The sequence below is a fragment of the Sycon ciliatum genome, chromosome 6, assembly GCF_964019385.1.
Source record: "Sycon ciliatum chromosome 6, ocSycCili1.1, whole genome shotgun sequence".
Lineage (NCBI taxonomy): Eukaryota > Metazoa > Porifera > Calcarea > Leucosolenida > Sycettidae > Sycon > Sycon ciliatum.
In genome coordinates this window covers 27,402,410-27,422,572 of record NC_088648.1, presented here as the reverse complement: position 1 = coordinate 27,422,572, position 20,163 = coordinate 27,402,410, and the positions used below count along the sequence as shown (strand labels likewise).

Sequence of the window (20,163 nt, the reverse complement as noted above, 5' to 3'; positions counted from 1 at the left end):
CACACCCATTGTTGTCTTTTTTGTTTCGTCTTCGTTTTGTTTAGGTATAGAAAAGCTGAAAAAGCGCTTCGCGAGCTTGAATTTCAGTGCTTGCACAGTACAGCGCCTAGTGAAGAGTTGTCACCAGCAAATCGCTGCCGAAGAAACTGCAGTTCATGTCGACATCTCCAGAAAGTGAGACCAATCCAGCGGACACACTTTGAAGCTCACAGAGGACAGGGCAAAGGAGCTAATCAAAATAAACACAAAGTCCTGAGTGAAACACTCGTGCAAAGGACTTTCAGGAAACTAGGCGAACAGCCTGGTGCACGGCGTTAGGACTGAGGTGCAGTACGCACAGGTGCTACATCAAGCAGTAGCTATCACTGCGCTGCATGTCCAAGCACCAGCGGCTCGCATGGGTGCTCATCAGCAAGTACGACAAGCGCAAAGCCAATTTGAAAATATGACACTGATATGGCGTTGCCTTTTTGTCTCAAACAAAGTCGCGACGAACGGGGGTAACATTTACAGCCAACATGCGGGCAGTCTCACTCAGCTTCTGATTGGCAAGGTGACAGGCACGCACGGCCTTTGAGCGTGATTCGAGACGAGGTTGAAGTGGAACAAGCTATGGAACGTGCAGCAGCTGTTCTGATCGAGCGTTTTGAGCTCTTCCTCCAGTGACGATAGTGGCGAAGAGGATATGAAACTTGCTTGAATTTTCGAACGAGTTGCCTACTGATATGTCAATAATCATGTACATAGTGCTTTGTGATCGTGACTTGCTTCAAACATTCGTATTTCCTTCCTGGGACAAGTGTGAAGTTAAGCGCCAATTGTAACTGGGTGGACCAAGTACCGGTACGGTGCGCACATGCAGCATGTAGCATGTACATCGACATGAAAATGAATTCTGCACTATACACAAGTCAGGTCCGAAAGGTTGTTCGTGCCCGAAAGTCAGTACCCGCCCGAAAGTTAGTACGGGTGTGGTCACTAAATTCGAAAGTAAATACGTACTTATTTACGGACTTTTACGGTAATAGTACGGGTTCATAAGTGTAAAAAAAGAAGGACCTGTCCTTACCTGACCTGGCTTGTGCCTTGTTGTCGCACTACCTGACTGTATAAGATCTCGGTACCTTGATGGAGTGTTAGACATAACTAGTAACTTATTGTTCTTTTCCTTTTATACTTTTAGTATTGCCTCACAATCCGAGTATAGATGATCACAAGTGTGGATAGAGTTCTGTACATGTACCAAAGTGGACAAGAAGTATCACTTCTGATAATATGATTAAAAAGATGTTTGGTGCCATATCCTTCTCAATTGTACCCAATTCTCCTTATCTAAAAATTGCTACTCCTAGCATAGACTATGTGGCTCAGAGTGCGACATCTTGATCTACTCTTTTCAGGCTCATGTCGAACATAGTCCTTGTCCAGACACCTTCCCGTCTGCATGATGAGGTGTATCCTCGCAAAGTACATCGTGTGTATAGCGCATAGCTCTTGAACTGAATAGCTGTTGATAAAAGTAACCATATTGTTAGAGCCAAGCTCAATACCTTGATCACTGGATCCTTGTTCTTATTTGAATTTTTACCATGCAGTGTCACCACCAAGTATGCACTGTGGTACCGCCCTATCTCCAGTAGCAAACGGAAATGTCATCTATCCAAGTGGAGATGTATTTCCTTCGCAAGCCTTCCTCGTTTGTGATCTGGGATATACAAAGAGTTCTACCAATTGGTACGCAGATTGTGGAACGGGTGGCTCATGGGCAACCACGAGTGGTCCTCAGACTTGCAATGGTAAGGGAAATACTAACGACTAGCCTCCTAATCTGGTTTGTCCTAAGTCCCAAGAAACTATTCAGTTTGAACCACCGATGCATTATGTAGGGGTATAATGCAATAAATAAATAATGAAATAATGCATGCATGCACTTGTCTGGCAAATGTATGTTTGAAATGAGTTCATTGCTTTCCTACTTTCCAATACAGTTAACAACTGCCCTACACCTGCAATTACGAATGGAATGGTTACTGGTAGTGCACCAGTATTCAATGTAGCCTGTAATGCTAACTTCGGCATAGTGGGGAATCCTACCGTGACATGTACAAGTGGAAACACGACCACGACAGTCCCCACCTGTGAACGTTAGTACAGAATGTGTAATAACGTTATGCCAATAGATTCACTTTAAACCCCGTGTCCATAATAGCCAGTTTCAACTCTACTTGTACAGTATAATACATAATGCAGTATCATACATAATCTAGCTAGACTAACGGCAAGTAAATATTCGGGATCAACAAAATCATGTCCAGGTTGATAAGGCGTAAATATTCTAAGGAGATAACTAGGCATGTTACGGCAAGGGTGTTCTGAAGCTTCGGAACAGCACCAGTGTGATTGCTTCTAGACCAGCGGCCGTTCCAGGCAACATACTGGGCAAAGGTGATTTGTATATCTCCTGAGCCGTGGTCCGCGAGATTTTCGCATCACTATGCACGTGATTTTAGCATGATTCTTCCAGGAAATTTCAAAAACTGCACTAAGGGAGGGAGAGAGGGAGGGAGGAAGAGAGAGAGAGAGAGAGAGAGAGAGAGAGAGAGCGAGAGAGAGAGAGAGAGTAAGAGAGAGAGAGAGAGAAATAGAGGGAAACAGACAGAGGGAGAGACATGAAGAGCCTAGGTAGTTATGGCAAATGTTTGCGAAGAAGCAGATATGGGAAGCTACCACTACAACTGTGTGCAGCAGCAGAACTGAAGATCCTATTCCTTCATTTTGCCTGAGGAACGCGCAAGCGTGATACTCTGAGTTGCCATGAAGTACGTGTTCCACTTTGCTCGTGATAGTATATTACACGGGGCAATTGAATGTTGCTCTTTTCGTTTTCCAACCACAGCGATTTGCCCGATCCTCAACATTTCCAATGCCAGTTACAGCACAGCGAACCAACTCGTTGGTACAAATGTCAATGTCACTTGCAATAGCGGATTTGAAATGTTTGGTCCTCAAACCGTCACCTGCCAGGCATCTCAGTTATGGACAACCATTCCAGAATGTGAAGGTAATAGAACTGGACATGCCATGCAGTTGAATTAGCGAAATACCGAAAAGGACAGTGAATGGGAAAATGGACATCCCATCAATTACCTTGCCATAGGAAAGTATACCTGAAACCTGTATATGTATTTTACATTTCCTTAACGACATAAATTCTTGAAAGTTTATCATGATAGCCAGCCTTCTGACAGACAAAGCAGAGAAATAAACAAAGCAGATGCTATGGTATTTTATTCCACTACATTACGCTACTATGTTTTAGGAAGTGGTTTATAAACTCGCCTCTTCAGTTACGTCCAAGTCTGACATACCAGAAGCCATAGGTAGAACAAAACCTGACCTAACTGATATTTGTTTAGCCCCGTTTGTGTGATCTCTTGGAATTATGCCTTGTGTGCTTACAGCTATTGTCTGCAAGACCTTGCCTACAATCAACAACGGCGGTGCAACAGCCAGCAGCATGACAAAGTATGGTGTACTACACATCCACTGCAACACCGGCTATACATTGTCTGGAATGGCAACTTCCAAATGCCTGTCTAATGGCTCCTGGGAAAGTCCCATAGCCAGCTGTACCGGTGAGAAGACTGAAATATCTCCTTGTGTATACAGTACATACATTACATTCACTAGTTGAGAGAATGGAAAAGGGTTAATTAAGTCATCCTACAGCTCAGCCTTCTCCAATAAGGTCTCAATAACCGAAACAGCTGTTAGTCGGAAAAGTGTTTCAGTACTGTAGAATGAAAAATTGCAGCCGGTAATTTTGTTGCCTTTCTCTGGATTTAGACCAATTCGTGGTGACATTTTCAAGGGCCAAATGGTGCTGGTTGCCTTCTTCTACAGCCTAGCAGAGTAAAAGCACAAGAATACCAAATCATTTGATTATATGGGTGATAAAAGCCTTTATCACTCCCTTAGGGACCATCGCAAAAGTTCGCAGAAGCCCCCGAAACGAAGACCGTGAGTTTCGGGCCTGACCCCCCTCCCTCCCCCCTCAAACGAAACGACAGTCACAATATGGGCTTCATTTTTTCACTTCGATGCTCACACATACAGTAATAATTACTATAATATACTACACAAGCATTGTTGTATCAGTGTGTTACAATGTACAGCACTTTATAAATGCAACGATGATATCACCTTGCAGTGGGTGATCTAAGAACGAGAACAGCTAGAGCTATGCAGTTGTATCCTTTGAGCATTACAATGAACGTTGATTGGTGTATATTGCTTTCACATTCAAGCGATCTACGCCGGCTGTGATGGCATGCTAATCCTACAGCTCCTATAATTATGTCGTCAATACTTTTTTGAATTGAAGCCCGGTTTGCGATTTTCGCACCGACTCCCTCCCCCCCCCCAAACGTATGCTCTTCGTTTCAGGGGCTTCTGCGAACTTTTGAGATGGTCCATAAGTATTGACTCCCATTGATTTTCAGTATACCTAAGCAGTCAAATATTCCTGCATATTTCACTCCTTAGGGCTATACTGACTGCTTATATTTGACTGCTTATGGGTTGCGCAGTTGAACGGTGCCTAGTGCAGCATTGTCACTGCATGAGTAGGTGGTGGTGCAACGGTTGTGCAATCATAAAACCGGGATTCATGAGGTTATCGTTCTGGAATTTGAAATACGGACTGTTTGTCGTGATAAATCTTAAATTTACTTTGTACTTGGTCAGTATAGGAAATAAAAACGTCGTAAAAGACCTCGGCTTCGCCTCGGTCTTTTAGGGACCATCGCAAAAGTTCGCAGAAGCCCCCGAAATGAAGACCGTGAGTTTCGGGCCTGACCCCCCTCCCTCCCCCCTCAAACGAAACGACAGTCACAATATGGGCTTCATTTTTTCACTTCGATGCTCACACATACTGTAATAATTATTATAATACTACACAAGCATTGTTGTATCAGTGTGTAACAATGTACAGCACTTTATAAATGCAACGATGATATCACCTTGCAGTGGGTGATCTAAGAACGAGAACAGCTAGAGCTATGCAGTTGTATCCTTTGAGCATTACAATGAACGTTGATTGGTGTATATTGCTTTCACATTCAAGCGATCTACGCCGGCTGTGATGGCATGCTAATCCTACAGCTCCTATAATCATGTCGTCAATACTTTTTTGAATTGAAGCCCGGTTTGCGATTTTCGCACCGACTCCCTCCCCCCCCAAACGTATGCTCTTCGTTTCAGGGGCTTCTGCGAACTTTTGCGATGGTCCCTTATTCGGCATTTATTTCCTATATTGACCTCGTACCCAGTCCATATTAGCTACGTATTACATGTCAGGTGACCGTTTCCAGGTCTACAGCCAATCAGCGACCAGATAGAGCGGGCAATATTTCTCCATACAAGCCCGCTCATGTGGTCCAATATTACACGATATCAAGAGTAGATAAACAAGAGTGTGCAACTCCGGATCAAACCCCTGAGGGGGGAGGTTTGTACATGTAAATTGATTAATGTTGTAGATGACATGTTATGTTCTGTATCTTTATAGGTTGTATGTTGTCATAACTGAATTTCATTACTATTGCGATAATATCTATCTATGGGTTGGAAATTGCTTGGATATCTACTCTGCATAGCATGTTTTGCCTGAAAAGAGCTCTAGAATGGTTGTAGCCATTTTTGTTGTACATGTATATCAGTGTGTCTGTGGGTGTGTTTGCTATATGCAGAGATGACATGCACTTCTCCTCCATCAACACCGGCAAATGGAGCTGTAACCACCGGTACCAATACACTTTCATCAGTACTTCAGTACAGTTGCAATGAAGGTTATCAATTGAGTGGAACGAGTTACACAGTATGTCAAGCCGATGGGTCTTGGTCAACTGCCAATCCAATGTGCACACGTGAGTATCATACGTTCTGCACTACTATTCATTGCATATAGCTGGTATGGTGAGTCAATAAATTTACGGCACATGTGTATTTTCGGCTGTCTTTGGCCTGATCATATCTGGCCGAAAATTTGTTGCAGCTGAAATGTGTTTTAGCCCTGGGAGTCCAAAATTTGAATGGGGCGAACATTTGTCGACTTACAGTATTCTGTAGAGAGTGACTGCTGAAAAGCATAGCCCTGGGCAATCAAACAAATCGAACATCACACAACACGAGCACGAAAGAACGAGACGGCTGGGCGCTTTCGGGACGCATTTCCTTCCCTGAAGGACTCGAATTTCGGCAGCAGCGAAGCTCTGCAGAAATTTAAAAAATATTGAGCAAATCTCGATTTGTGCGATTAAAGCATGATATTTTTGCGTCCGGAAACTGGCCGTGCGCCGACCTCCACTTGACATTGCAGATCGAGGTGATCGATGATTAAGATCAGAAAACGTAGAACCCATTTTACGAGACATGTCCTGGGTGGTGGTAGTGGAGATAGTCCACTGTCCTGCAGTGCAAGTTTCAGGACAATAGACGACGTAAGTGGTTCCCGCCATGGCCCTTGAAATTTCGCTATTTTAGCGATGCAAATTAGTGATATGTGGAGATGATAGCCATTGCTTTCCTGGATGTAGCCATTGCTCTATGTGGTGGTTATGTGAAGACTACTCAGGTGAGGTAATGTTGGCATCGTGCTGGTTTGTTTTCAGCTCCTTGTGTATGCTGTACCAGCGCTAGTTTTTGGACCCAAAATTCAGTCGTATTTTGGGCCCATTTCGAGGTGGTCCCAGTTCCAAGGTGTCCGTAAATTATGGAGCAAGCCCTTTTGCATGGTTGTTGTAGACCCCAAAGGAAACGTACTTGCAAAACTTGAGGGAAATCTAAGAGATGGCCCAGGCCAGCTTTTCTGGGTTTCTCAGACATACTCTGAAATTTCTCCAAAAACGTGACCGACTGTACGGGTCAAACACTGTGGCTGAATTATGAGACAACTGCCCGTTTGGAATTTTCACCGTGAGACCTGAACGTAGAAGACAGTCGGTGGACGTAGTTTAATGACAGCCTCAACGAGTACATCATATACATGTTTCACTGTATTTAATCACCTGTATCTAATGTGTGCAATTCACTGCTATAAAAGCACATGTCCTTGTCTTTTGACTACAGAGATTACATGTCCTATGGCTACGCCACCTCCAGCAAGCGGCACTGTGTCCAGTTCTGCAAACACCTATTTATCATCTCGTCAGTACTCCTGCATGACCGGATATACGCTGACTGGTAGTACAGATACGGTTTGTTTGTCCAATGGAAAATGGTCCGGCACTCAGCCCATATGTTCAAGTAAGTGGAAATGCCAATGTTATTATAGCGATGTTCCTCTTTAATTCAGGACTTCACAAAACAGGAAAACTTTTCAGAAACCAAAACATTCTGAGATTTTATTAATCTTGCACCCTCCCTTATCTATCATAACTTCCAGGGAGCAAACGGTGCCGGATTTTTACCCGCATCTGTACATTAAAAAAACAGGGAATATTTGCATTCGTCAGTGGTCGCTTTTGGTTTAGTTTTGAGTTTTCCTTTTTGGTCAGGCTGAAAGTATGAAGCCAAATTGCCACTATATAAAAAAAATACAAATTACAAATGCTCCTTATTTGCGAATTGGTGTTGCTACTTTTTCTTTTTTTTTAGTGTTTATTTGAATTCGGATAGCTCAACAGTACAAAAGTACAGCTACAAAGAACACCGAATAGAAGGCCCCGAGAACGGGAAACCAAAAAACAAAACAAAAACAGCAACATCAATTTACTGATTATGCACATTGCTTGAAAGCAAATCACAACAATGATTAAGAGTTAAGCTGTCTTTTAGCCAAATTACCAATTTGACGCGGAAATCTGCGATAGTAGTGCAGGACTTCAGGTCGTCTGGTAAATAATTCCAAACAAGAGCCGATTTACTTGAAAAGGACAGAAAGCCAGACATAGATCTATAGCGATTGATACTCATGTTATGAGTTGTCGAGCCGCGAGTAGTTCGGGAAGACGTACAGATGGGAAAGAGAGACTGCAAGCAAACAGCCGGCTTAATACAGTAACAGTGGAAAATGAATACAAGGAACAAAAATATTGACCGATATTGGAAAGAGGAAACATTGAGGTGGTGAAGAAGTGGCGTGATGTTAGCTTGGGGTGATGCGCCACAAGCAACTCGTACAGCGCGCCGGTGGAGTGAGGCTAGCTTGTTTCTATTTTTAGCGGATATAAACGAAAGTATACAGGGCGAGCATATTCTTGATCAAGCTGAATAACACCGACAACGAAAGTACGGCGGGCAAACAGGTTCATCTGGCTACTGATGTCGTATTTCATGTGCATGGGTGATCAAGTGAGAAACTTCCATGATTGCTTTCCCATTATTTTTTCTTCTTCAACAGGAATTATGTGTTCGGCACCAATCCCACAAGTAACAGATGGTGGTGTAGAAATGGGAGGGACCACATATTTGACAGTGCGAGGATTTTTTTGTAACCCAGACTACGCCCTCAGTGGAAGTAGGTACACTGTCTGTCAGGCTGACGGAACATGGTCAACAGCAACTCCAAATTGCACCGGTAAGGACATTTAGGAAATGTAATTCTGGTTGCATAATGCAATGCGATGGTGTATGCATGGAGCACCGAAATGGCCGATAAAGCTTTTCGTTCAGATGTGAAATTTCTTGTTATCTCTCTAGATAATAATGTTTCCACGCTCTTGTGTCCATAGAAAACACATGCCGGACTCTAATGACCCCTATGAATGGATATGTCTACATGGATGACAGAACATTTGGTTCAAAGGCAAGTTTCAGCTGCATTGCTGGATATCGGTTAACGGGTGTGTCAAGTGTTACGTGTCTCACCAGTCAGACCTGGTCTGCACCCAGTCCAACGTGTACAAGTAAGTAAAAAACACTTTCCAATATATAATGAATACTTTTCTTTGTGCTGCGGTTATTTACACTGGCATGAGAGTCGGATTGAAGACCATAAGGTATCAGTCACAATAAGATGCAGCCCAAGTTAACTTTTCTCTGAACCGATAACATGATGCCATGCCCGAGAAATGCAAGTTGAAGATCACTAAGCCCAAAGTGGAATTTTTAAGTTCCATTTGAAAGTACGGAGAACGATCGCGGTGAAAAGTGCGCTTTTCAATTTCAGCGCTCTGCTATATATTTTAGCAATTTCGATCGTGTTTCTGTTCAATTAAACTGCTTGTATCGGAAGTATAGCTTGCTCTAGCTGTTGTCGATGTCTACTAGTGATGGTGAACGCCTGGAGAGAGTTGTAGCAACGATATAGTCTCAGGATCTGAATCGAAAATGAGAACTTCCATCGCTGAAGCCATTGCAGTATTCGCTCTCCAAGCAGCAGCGAGAGGGAGCGCAGCGATGGCCTGAAATAATCAAGGCAGGTGAAATTCCTCACCCAGTGACTATTCCTGGTCTTTTCAATCACCAATACCCTCGTTGGACGCAAGTAGATAAGCGAAAAGTACATATTCAAATCTGACACAATTTCAATACCGGTAGACTCCCTTTAATTCGAACCTCAAATTGCCAGGCGCTAACTTCGAATTATCCTGAACTTCTAATTATCTAAATGCAGCCCCATGCACTGATATGTATGTCAAAATGCTTGAAATCGCATGCTGAATATTTTTCCACATTTTTATTTGCATCAACGAAACATAGGTGGTAGTACCGGTCATGTACAACTAAGAGTCCATAAACGTGTGTGCACTCTTGCCTTGGTACAACGGATCATCAAAACACTGGATCGACACAAAATCATTTTGACATTATCTTCATCTTCTAGTGAAGAAGTTGTCAGTCACTGCAGCTTTCCTGAAACAATTTCAACGGAAAAGAACTGCGCTGTCTAATCCGCGTCATGAAAGGCCGTCGCACAGCAGCACGTCGTTCTGAAGAACGGAAGTGAAGCATAGGCTAGGCATAGACAATATTTACAACAATAGTGTTGTTGTGCGCCAACATCTCCGCGCACGAGCTGGCGCGGTAAGAAAGGCCATCGAGATCTGCGAAGAGAGTCAGCCACCTGGAAGAAGTCGTCTTCAATCAAACCTTTGCAATTCGCCTCGCACGGGTTTGAATCAAATTTCGAGAGAAGGTGGGTTTCTTGAACGCTATAGTCGATCCTGCAGCGGACCATCGATCGATTTTTGAGCTACTCTTGGCTAGAGAAGAAGAAAAGAATGAACTTCGAATTACAAGGATAGCAACTCAATCTCACTTCGAAATAAGCGTTCAAAGGACATAGCCAATGTACTGTAAACAGCTCTTCTGTACGAAGACTGGGTTCGAATTATCCAACCGGCGCACTTTTCGTACTTCGAATTATGCATTCGATTTTGACTTGAAGTGACTTGCAGAAGATCGGAACGACGAAAAAGTTCGAATTACGCGGAATGTTCGAATTATACCGTATTCGAATTAGAGGGAGTCTACCTGTATTTTGAAATTTTGATGCAATTGTTTGGCACCTGGTATTTACGCAATATGGCTCTTTTCCGTCCATTTTGCTATTGTTCAAGCATGCAAATGGCGGCTGTAATCTAGTACAGTGGTCTCCTGTCGCTCTGTGTGAAGCAGGGCAATGTTAGCAAGTCTATACACGATTCAAAAGTACACTGATCTAAATTGTCAGGAATATGGACAATTGACTCAGAAATAGGTATTTCAGGTTTGGCCTGTATCTGTAGTTGTGGTGCTCGGTCAAATATTTTCTTACCTGGACACGTTTGACACCAACAGATTCAGAAAAAAATAACTTCCATAGACAAAATGTGTCTTAGTTTCATGCTATAGGTCCATCATTACCGATGAGTACCCTGCGCATACAGTAGATGCCTGGTACACAAAAATTGGAAAGGGAAAATCATCCAAAGACCGAACGAAAAATTGGAAAGGGAAAAGTCATCGAACAGCTGAGCTTTCTCCAATAACCTCTCAATGACCGAAGGAGCAGTTAGTCGGAAGAGTGTTTCAGTACTGTAGAATTACTAATTGTAACCATTAATTTTGTTGCCTTTCTCTGGATTTACACCGATTCGCGGTGATTTTTTCAATTTCGAGTTTCAGAATTGAACAGGAAGATGACAAGCGCTATATTACGCATGCAATAGTTCGATTAGTGCTGCTTTAACTGTAGCAAAAAATTCCTTTCGATAAAATGGCAAAAGTACCACCGGTGCTATAAATACTGGTTTTACAGTACTCCAAAGGAATCTCTTAAAAATCTCAGATTTTGAGTTTTTTTAACTCTATACATAATTTTATTTTCATTATTTTATTGGTTTGGTGAGACTCTCATGATAGGTATCCATTTACCTCTGGAGAATCCGTAAATAAACAAACAAAACCAAACTCTTGTTGTTGTGGGAAGTATATGATTGTGGTCGGCCACAGAGTGCAGCAGTGATAGTGGTGTATTCAACGCAGACTTTTCGAGGGCCAAATGGTGCTTCTTGCCTTCTTCTATAGCCTAGCTCTGTATAGGCATAAGAAAACCTAATGATTTGATTACAGTGGTGATATCAACATATATTCACACTGAAGTGGAGGTTTGTGCATATAAAATGATTAATATCGTGGATGACTTGCTATGTTCTGTATCTTTATAGGTTGTATGTGGTCATGGCTGACTTTCATTCCTATTGCTATAATAGCTATCTCTGTGTTGGACATTGTTGCAAATTGCTTGGACTTCTACTCTCCATTGCATGTTGTGCTTGAAAAGAGCTCCAGAATGGTGGTAGCCATTCTTTTGTTGTACATGTGTATTTGTGTGTCTGTGGGTGTGTTTGCCCTATGCAGATATCACTTGCCCTTCTCCACCAACAGCACTGACAAATGGTGCTGTGTCCAGCGGTACTAATACATTTTCATCAGTGCGTCAGTACAGTTGTATGGAAGGTTATCAATTGAGTGGTACGAGTTACACAATATGTCAAGCCGACGGGTCATGGTCAACTGCCAATCCAATGTGCACACGTGAGTACCATACCCTCTGTGCTGCTTTTCTTTGCATATAGCTCGTACTGTAAGTCAGCAAATGTTCGGCCCATGTGTATTTTCGGCTATCTTCGGCCTGATCATGTCTGGCCGAAAATTTGTTGCAGCCGAAATGTGTTTTAGCCCCGGAAGGCCGAAATTTGAATAGGCCGAAAAAACATTTTGTGACTTACAGTATTCTGTGGAGAGTGACTGCAGAAAAGCGTAGCCCTGGGCAATCAAACAAATCGAACTTCGCACAACACGAGCACGAAAGAAAGAGACGGCTGGGCGCTCTCAGGACGCATTCCAGTACTTCTCCAAAAGAATGATGCTATCAACAGTTCCTCCATGGATGGACCAATCCCAGCTTGAGATAGAAATTGGAAATTCTTGGTTCATGTATTCCCGATAGTATGGACTGTGTAGGAAGATCGGATCCAATGTAATTACATAATTTTAATTATAAAGAAAGGAAATAGTGGTAACGACTTCGGCAATGGTAACACACTTTACTCTCCACACCGGAGTTCAAGCTTTTCCATGGACTTGCCTTGAGACTTGACTGACTCATGACTAGCATCGAGAGCATGCAATACGTGCAACAAGCTTTTATTTCCGGAAACTTGCAAGAAAGTGCATCTCCTTGCTCAGTACATGCGTTTTGGAGAATTCATCCCTCATCAGTAAGGTCTAGTTAAGTTGGCGGAAAAGCGGTAGATCCAGTGTGGGGAGCGAAAACCATTCCGATATAAAGAAAGGGGAGATTCAGACAATCCAACCAGGTGAATCTGAAGTGGCGTAATGCGCGAGTGCTACAATTGTAAAGACTCTCTCCATTCCAGCCAACTCATACCCGGTGTGCCAGTGGACGTGTTGTTCACCCTACTTTGTCATGCTGCTGGCTGTTGCTCCGCCATTGTTGATTGATGGCAAAGTCATGCAGACATTAGCTGTAATAAGAAAAGGCATATTACATGAGATCACGCACTGGGCCCAAGTAAATATTAATAATATCATATGTCCTTTTCCTTTCCACATTTATTTTTATAGCTCAACATCCGAGTTTCAAATATCATATTGCACGACTATAGCGCGGTTTATGTTCTTCTTATGGCTTCTCGTACATCACACTTGGTCATATACGGAGAGCCGATTTTTGGTACCACTTTGTGTTGGGATAAAACAGCATGGAACCTCCTATGTTTAAATTCTCAGTTTATTTTCCTGACCAAAAAGCTCAAAAATTTACAGCTACTCACGAATGCAAATATTCCCTGTTTTTTATGCCCGGTTATGGGTAACGGCACACATTTATTTATTTTTTATTTCACCTTCCCGTGGCCAGTGAATATAGGCCAATATGGAGGGGGGGTCGGTAGCCAGAAAACGACTCCGACACAATTTCGCTGTCTCCAGAATCATCCGCAGAGTCATTACCCGCCTCACACTGCTTCACAGGACTCCTTCCAACGACACAGAGTAGTTGAGCTACTTACCTTGCCGAGAAACAGCAGGGCAAGATGACGAAAACGAACTTTGATCAAAACAATTTATTTGAACGATATGGCAAAATACGCACTTCAAACTCTATGCTCGCGGCTGTTCTGCTGTGCAGGCTGGCCACATATGCTGCATACACGTCGATCAGGTCCTTCAGCCCACTGAGGAACAGTTCCAGGCCCCACTGATGTTGAGCATCAGTACAAACGCGACGTACACTGAGGACGTATATAAACGTCGTCAGTGCACACATCATGACGTATATATACGTCGACAGTGGTGAAAGGGTTAAACACAGATGATAAAATTGAATGCCCTCTATCCGAGTGTCTGGGTCAGTAAAATAACTTCAGCTCTCGCCACACTGCGGTACAAAGTACTCTGTCTACATCCACGCAAGGATCTTTGGGTGGGAATGATGATCCATTGGAGCGGTGAAAACGGTAGCAGATGAAACAGGAAACGTAGATGTAGCCCGGACAGAGGGCATACAACTTTTCGGATGAACAAATTTGAATATTTTCACTTCACCACATTGCCAATTTCCTACCTGACGACGGAAAGCGCCTCCTCAAGCTCCAACACCATGCCCTTGTTCAGACGCCAGCACGCCAAACACTGCAGCGTAGTCACCTCTACCGAGTCTGACAAGAAGTTTGAAATGATAAACCTTGTTACTCCAAACAAAAAGCATTTCCTTCCCTGAAGGACTCGAATTTCAGCAGCAGCGAAGCTCTGCAGAAGTTCTAAAAAATATTGAGCAAATCTCGATTTGTGCGATCAAAGCATGATATTTTTGCGTCTGGAAACTCGCGGTGCGCCGACCACCGCTTGACATTGCAGATCAAGGGATTTGATGGAGGGGATCGACAATGAAGATCAGAAAATGTAGAACCCTTTTTACGAGGCATGTCCTGGGTGGTGGTAGTGGAGATAGTCCAACGTCCTGCAGTGCAAGTTTCAGGACAATAGACGTCGTTAGTGGTTCCCGCCATGGCCCTTGAAATTTGCTTTTTTCAGCGATACAAATTAGTGATATTTAGAGATGATAGCCATTGCTTTATGTGATGGTAATGTCAAGACTACTCAGGTGAGGTAATGTTGGCATGGTGATAGTTTGTTCTCAGCTCCATTGTGTACGCTGTACCAGCGCTAGTTTTTGGAACCAAAATTCAGTCGTATTTTGGGCCCATTTCGAGGTGGTCCCCAGTTCCAAGGTGTCCGTAAGTTATGCAGCGAGCCCTTTTGCATGGTTGTTGTAGACCCCAAACGAAACGTACTTGCAAAACTTGAGCGAAATCGAAGAGATGGCCCAGCCCAGCTTTTCTGGGTTTCTCGGGCATGCTCTCAATTTCTCCAAAAACGTGACCACATGAACGGGTCAAAAATTGTGGCTGAATGATGAGACAACTGCCAGTTTGGAATTTTCACCGTAGACCTAGACGTAGAAGAGAGTCGGTGAACGTAGTTTAATGACAGCCTCAACGGGTATGTCATATACGTGTTTCACTGCATTAAATCACCTGTATCTAATGTGTGCAATTCACTGCTATAAAAAACACATGTCCTTGTCTTTTGACTACAGAGATTACATGTCCTATGACTACACCACCTCCAGCAAGCGGCACTGTTTCCAGTTCTGCAAACACCTATTTATCATCTCGTCAGTACTCCTGCATGACCGGATATACGCTGACTGGTAGTACAGATACGGTTTGTTTGTCCAATGGAAAATGGTCCGGCACTCAGCCCACGTGTTCAAGTAAGTGGAAATGCCAGTGTTATTATAGCAATGTCCCTCTTTATGGTAGCAGCCTGGTCGTAAATTTCATATGGCATTCAATTGACCGTAACTTTGGTGTCTCTCAATGGATTTGAGTGAAATTTGCACCACACACTTCTGCCACTATGCTGGCCCTCTGGACATGATTTAAAAGATCTTGTGTCTCACTGACAGGCTTTCCAGGCCGGAAAAACCCAAAATTCCGGCATAGTGCCACGGTGTGCGAGCCACCACGGAGGCAAAAATATGCATTTACAATTTGTTCACATTTTCTTGCCCCTTTTGTCCATGCGCGGGATCCAAACCTAAAAAAAGTCTAGAAGCAGCCATGGGTGGTGGGATAGGGCCCCTCAACGTGGCCCTGGAATCGGTCACAACCGCAAAAGTGGGCGTTCTCTCACAGACTCCCACAGACCCAAGTCAATTTTTGATTTTTTTTGTTTAAGGCGTGCTACGAGGCCGTACCTTTGATACAACATCTAATGCTGGGACCTCCACAGCAAGCCATTTCCACAGCGCTGCAAACCAAATCCAGGATACCCTCAAAATTCAGCAAAGACTACCACTCACGTTCCACTACTGCCTAGTGCTGAATCCTACCTGACTTCTTGACACGACTCAAACTTGCGAAAGTCACTAAATCAACGTCAAATACAATAATTAAGCCACATATCTCCAACGTCACGAGGGTGCTGGCAAAAATCCTGCTGCGTGGTGGCGGGCCTGCGCCGTGCAACCCAATACATGGCCTTAAAAACGCGATTTATGGACTTGGAGCAAAATTCGTTGCGCACGGTCTGTTCACATTCAAACACAGTGATGCCAAAAAATGACAGCGTGCAACAAAACAATCTTTCCTTGCAAGGGCACATTTTCGGCATAACTCTTGAATGCCTGGTCAGATCAAAACAAAATTTTCAGAGATTTAGCACCTGTTCGTGCTCTCTCAACTGATGTAGCACTCGACATGAATTTATAAACTCGATTTTCAGGGATTTTACGACCAGGCTGCCCACTCAATTCAGGACTTCACAAAACAGGAAAACCTTTCAGAAACCAAAACGTTCTCAGATTTTGGTAATCCTGCACCCTCCCTTATCTATCATAACTTCCAGGGAGCAAAGTTCAGCAAACGGTGCCGGATTTTTACCCACATCTGTACATAAAAAACAGGGAATATTTGCATTCGCGAGTGGTCGTTTTTGGTTTAGTTTTGAGTTTTCCTTTTTGGTCAGGCTGAAAGTATGAAGCCAAATTGCCACTATATCCGGACAAATGTTCACTATTTGTGAATTGGTGTTGCTACGGATTTCGAATTTCATGTGCATGGGCGATCAAGTGAGGAACTTCCATGATTGCTTTCCCAATATTTTTCCTTCTTCAACAGGAATTCTGTGTTCGGCAACAATCCCTCCAGTAACAAATGGTGGTGTAGAGATGGGAGGGACCACATATTTGACAATGCGAAGATTTTTTTGTGACCCAGGCAAAGCACTCAGTGGAAGTAGGTACACTGTCTGTCAGGCTGACGGTACATGGTCAACAGGAAGTCCAATTTGTACAGGTATAATGACATTTGTAAAATGTAATTCTGACTGCATAATGCAATGCGATGGTGTATGCATGGAGCACCTAAATTGCCGATAAAGCTTTTCGCTCAGATGTGAAATTTCTTGTTATCTCTCTAGATAATTATGTTTCCATGCTCTTATGTCCACAGAAAACACATGCCCGACACTATTGGCCCCTATCAATGGATATGTCTACATGGACGGCACGGCTTTTGGTTCAAAGACAAGTTTTGGCTGCAATGTTGGATATGAGTTGACGGGTGTGTCAAGTGTTAGGTGTCTCACCAATCAGACCTGGTCTGCAATCAGTCCAACGTGTACAAGTAAGTAATAAACACTTTCCAATACATAATGTAACGCTTTTCTTTGTGCTCCGGTTATTTACACTGGCATTAGAGACGGATAGAAGACCATTATGTATCAGTCACAATAAGATGCAGCCCAAGTTAACTTTTCCCTGAACAGCTCGCATGATGCCAAGCCCAAGAAATGCAAGTTGAAGATCATTTAAAAGACCAAAGCGGAATTTTAAGTTCACCAGGAATTCTCGAAAGCATCCAAAAACAGAATTCACCATATCAATAGGTTTGTTCCTGCACTTGCGCCCAAACAAACCTTTGGGCCCTTGACATAGCCAAAAACTTCCTCTTCATCTAAAAGGCACCTCCTTCTTGGGGCTCTCCTATTCAATCAGGTCATGCGATAACAGTGTCGTGCCATGTTATCGCATGAGCTGATTGTAAAGTAACTAGGAGTGGTAGTGCATGTTCTAAAGTAAATTGTAGCTCTTTGATTCTTGTAGATCTTTGGTTCTCTTTTCTCCTTATAAATGAATCCTTGGCTCTCCACCCGAGTCACACAAATGTTTCACGTAATTTTAGCCAACTTTGAGGTAGATCACGTTCGATTTTGACGCTAGCCATAAGGCACTTAAGCATTTTTTTCACGGTGGGAATCATCAAGCATGGTCCGTGACAGAATGACTTTCGAACATAATTTCAATTTTTAATTCATTATCTTCCAATGAAGCCGAAACCATGTAGTACAATAATTCCGTTCCTATTCCTCATGTCCATATCGGTTACCTTCAGACCATCCCGTTGGTTCCCGTAATTCCCCAAGTTATGTCCAGTTGCGCCACTTGGAAGGTGAATTAAACTTTGTACTGGGATGATGCGGTTCTGTAATGTATGTAGTAATGAGTGTTTGGTTTCGAATGATAAATGGAGTGGCGTAACCAAATCAGAATGTCTGGAGAGGTCACATGATTAGGTGCATTGGTATGGTGGTTCTGTCAATGTTCAGTGGTCCTCAGTGAAATCCAGCCGTATCACTCAAGTTTGGGTCTTGCATCATTCTGCAGCCCAGTGTTCGCAGGTCTCTGGCTCCGCACATACTGGAGTTACGTAGTTGGATTTCACTCAGCATTACAGTATATTCTGTGTATTCACTTGCAGAAATCACCTGCCCAGTGCTGGCTACACCACCCAATGCACTAGTATCTCCAGGCACAGTGGATTTCCAGGCCCAACGTACATTCTCCTGCAGTGATGGATATACCCTCTCGGGGGATTCACAACTGGTCTGTCTGTTGAATGGATCTTGGTCTGCCCCACTTCCAAACTGTTCCAGTAAGTGCTTGTGGACATTCTACTCTCACCTTTCAATCACATCAGGATTAATAAATATTCCCGCATGACACTGGGTATGATGCTCCATGTGCTGGGGCCTTAAGTTAATTTGGTATGCTAAAACCTGAGGGACAGATTTCTTTGTCATAGATTGGGAAACTGCCCGAAATCGATGAAAGACACAACCTGACATGCTTCCGACGAAGTTTTGGGAAGCGTTTTGGAGGCAGGGTACAAGAAAATAGCCCACTCTTTTTTCACGGTTCCATTGATATCCGTTTAGGGATATCAATGCGCACACTAAAAAAATTTGAAAAAACCCGTAGTTACCATGAATATTTACCCCTGAGAGGGACATTTGAGAGATTTAATCCACTCGATGAAAATCAGCTCAAGGCCTTGCTTTTCCGCCAAAGATTATAATCATTCTTGGCTTCCACTGGATTTCTTAGATTTCCCTTGTTTTTTATTGCGCTGTGAAGTGGAGTAATACTCTAGATCTGGCCTGATGCAGCTCTGGCCCAGGAGCGGGGCTGACCGACTGCCAGAAGCGAATAGTGGCAAAAAAATAGCTAGTGTGGGTCAGATTTTGTTCATTGTGCGTATCCAGTGTGGCCGTGATGAAAAGTAGAAAATTACTATTCCCGGTTTATAATCTGAGGGTTGTCTCCTCAATGTGACCGGCCCCTTAGATCAGCTTCAAGAATCAAGGTACATATACTAAAAATTTACATAATATGGGCCTCAACCAGCGAAAACAGTCAAATTTTTCAAAATTCCTTTTTGGTTAGAAATTTGTTGAAACACATCTACTGAAGTACCTCAGGCAAGAAAAAGTTCAATATTCCGATTCAAAACGGGTGTATACACCAATAATACAAATATGTACTCCAAATTGGTGCAATGTATGTATACGATGTATGTTTACAATAAATATTCAGCATTCTAAGGTGGGTAGGCAGCTTGAATACCTTTGAAATAGTGCAGTAAGCAGCTAGAATGACAAAGAATAGCGGAAGAGTGCGGAGACATGATCGACTTATTTGCAGCTGCATCCTGCGTGGAGTCGTTCCGCAATGTCTTCCATTTCTTCCTGCGCAGTCAGGTGATGACTCCTCATCTTCCGACTCTGACGAGTCATCGACCACCTTGAGCCGCAACGCAGCAGGAGATGACGGCTGCGATTCCGCCTAGCTGTCGACATGGATGTCGGAACCAAAGAACGTCTCATCCTCACTCCGAACTTCAGCGGCTACTTCAGCATCCACTCCCCATCAGGCTCGAGCTAGCTGTACACAATGACTGCCGCGTGTGCTCTGCGAACAGCTCTGGCATCCGCAGCCATCGCAACAAGATCAAGGAACACTCGAGTCGCCACTCGACACCACTTCAACTAACTTCAAATAAATTCAAACAAGGAGATCAAGAAGAACTCGTCGCGCTGTTTGCAGCGCGATCAAAAAATCGTTGAACGTCACAAATCGACCTTTTTCTTGAAAACAATTACGAAACCTCTAAGGGTCGTTTTCGCTGATTGCAGCTCATATACGGAAATCGGTTAATTTTTACTTTGCATGGCTTTCCGTGTCCACTAGGAAATGTGATGACATTACAGTCCATTTCAAAACTATAGACGCGTACCTAGGCGAAAACC

The 20,163-nt window shown here is 43.3% G+C and overlaps 1 protein-coding gene across 3 annotated transcripts in view; it reads left to right on the top strand.

Moving 5' to 3' along the window:
* The window catches only part of LOC135819830 (sushi, von Willebrand factor type A, EGF and pentraxin domain-containing protein 1-like), a 109,399-nt gene that overhangs the window by 1,103 nt on the left and 88,133 nt on the right, over nucleotides 1-20,163 (top strand). For all 3 annotated transcript variants that reach the window (XM_065333111.1, XM_065333110.1, XM_065333112.1), the window contains exons 2-13: nucleotides 1,596-1,796; nucleotides 1,989-2,144; nucleotides 2,897-3,061; nucleotides 3,462-3,635; nucleotides 5,751-5,927; nucleotides 7,129-7,305; nucleotides 8,402-8,578; nucleotides 8,733-8,906; nucleotides 11,845-12,021; nucleotides 15,110-15,286; nucleotides 17,028-17,201; nucleotides 18,336-18,509. In XM_065333111.1, the coding sequence (XP_065189183.1) occupies nucleotides 1,596-1,796; nucleotides 1,989-2,144; nucleotides 2,897-3,061; nucleotides 3,462-3,635; nucleotides 5,751-5,927; nucleotides 7,129-7,305; nucleotides 8,402-8,578; nucleotides 8,733-8,906; nucleotides 11,845-12,021; nucleotides 15,110-15,286; nucleotides 17,028-17,201; nucleotides 18,336-18,509 (2,103 nt within the window). The remainder of the gene's footprint in view (nucleotides 1-1,595; nucleotides 1,797-1,988; nucleotides 2,145-2,896; nucleotides 3,062-3,461; nucleotides 3,636-5,750; nucleotides 5,928-7,128; nucleotides 7,306-8,401; nucleotides 8,579-8,732; nucleotides 8,907-11,844; nucleotides 12,022-15,109; nucleotides 15,287-17,027; nucleotides 17,202-18,335; nucleotides 18,510-20,163) is intronic.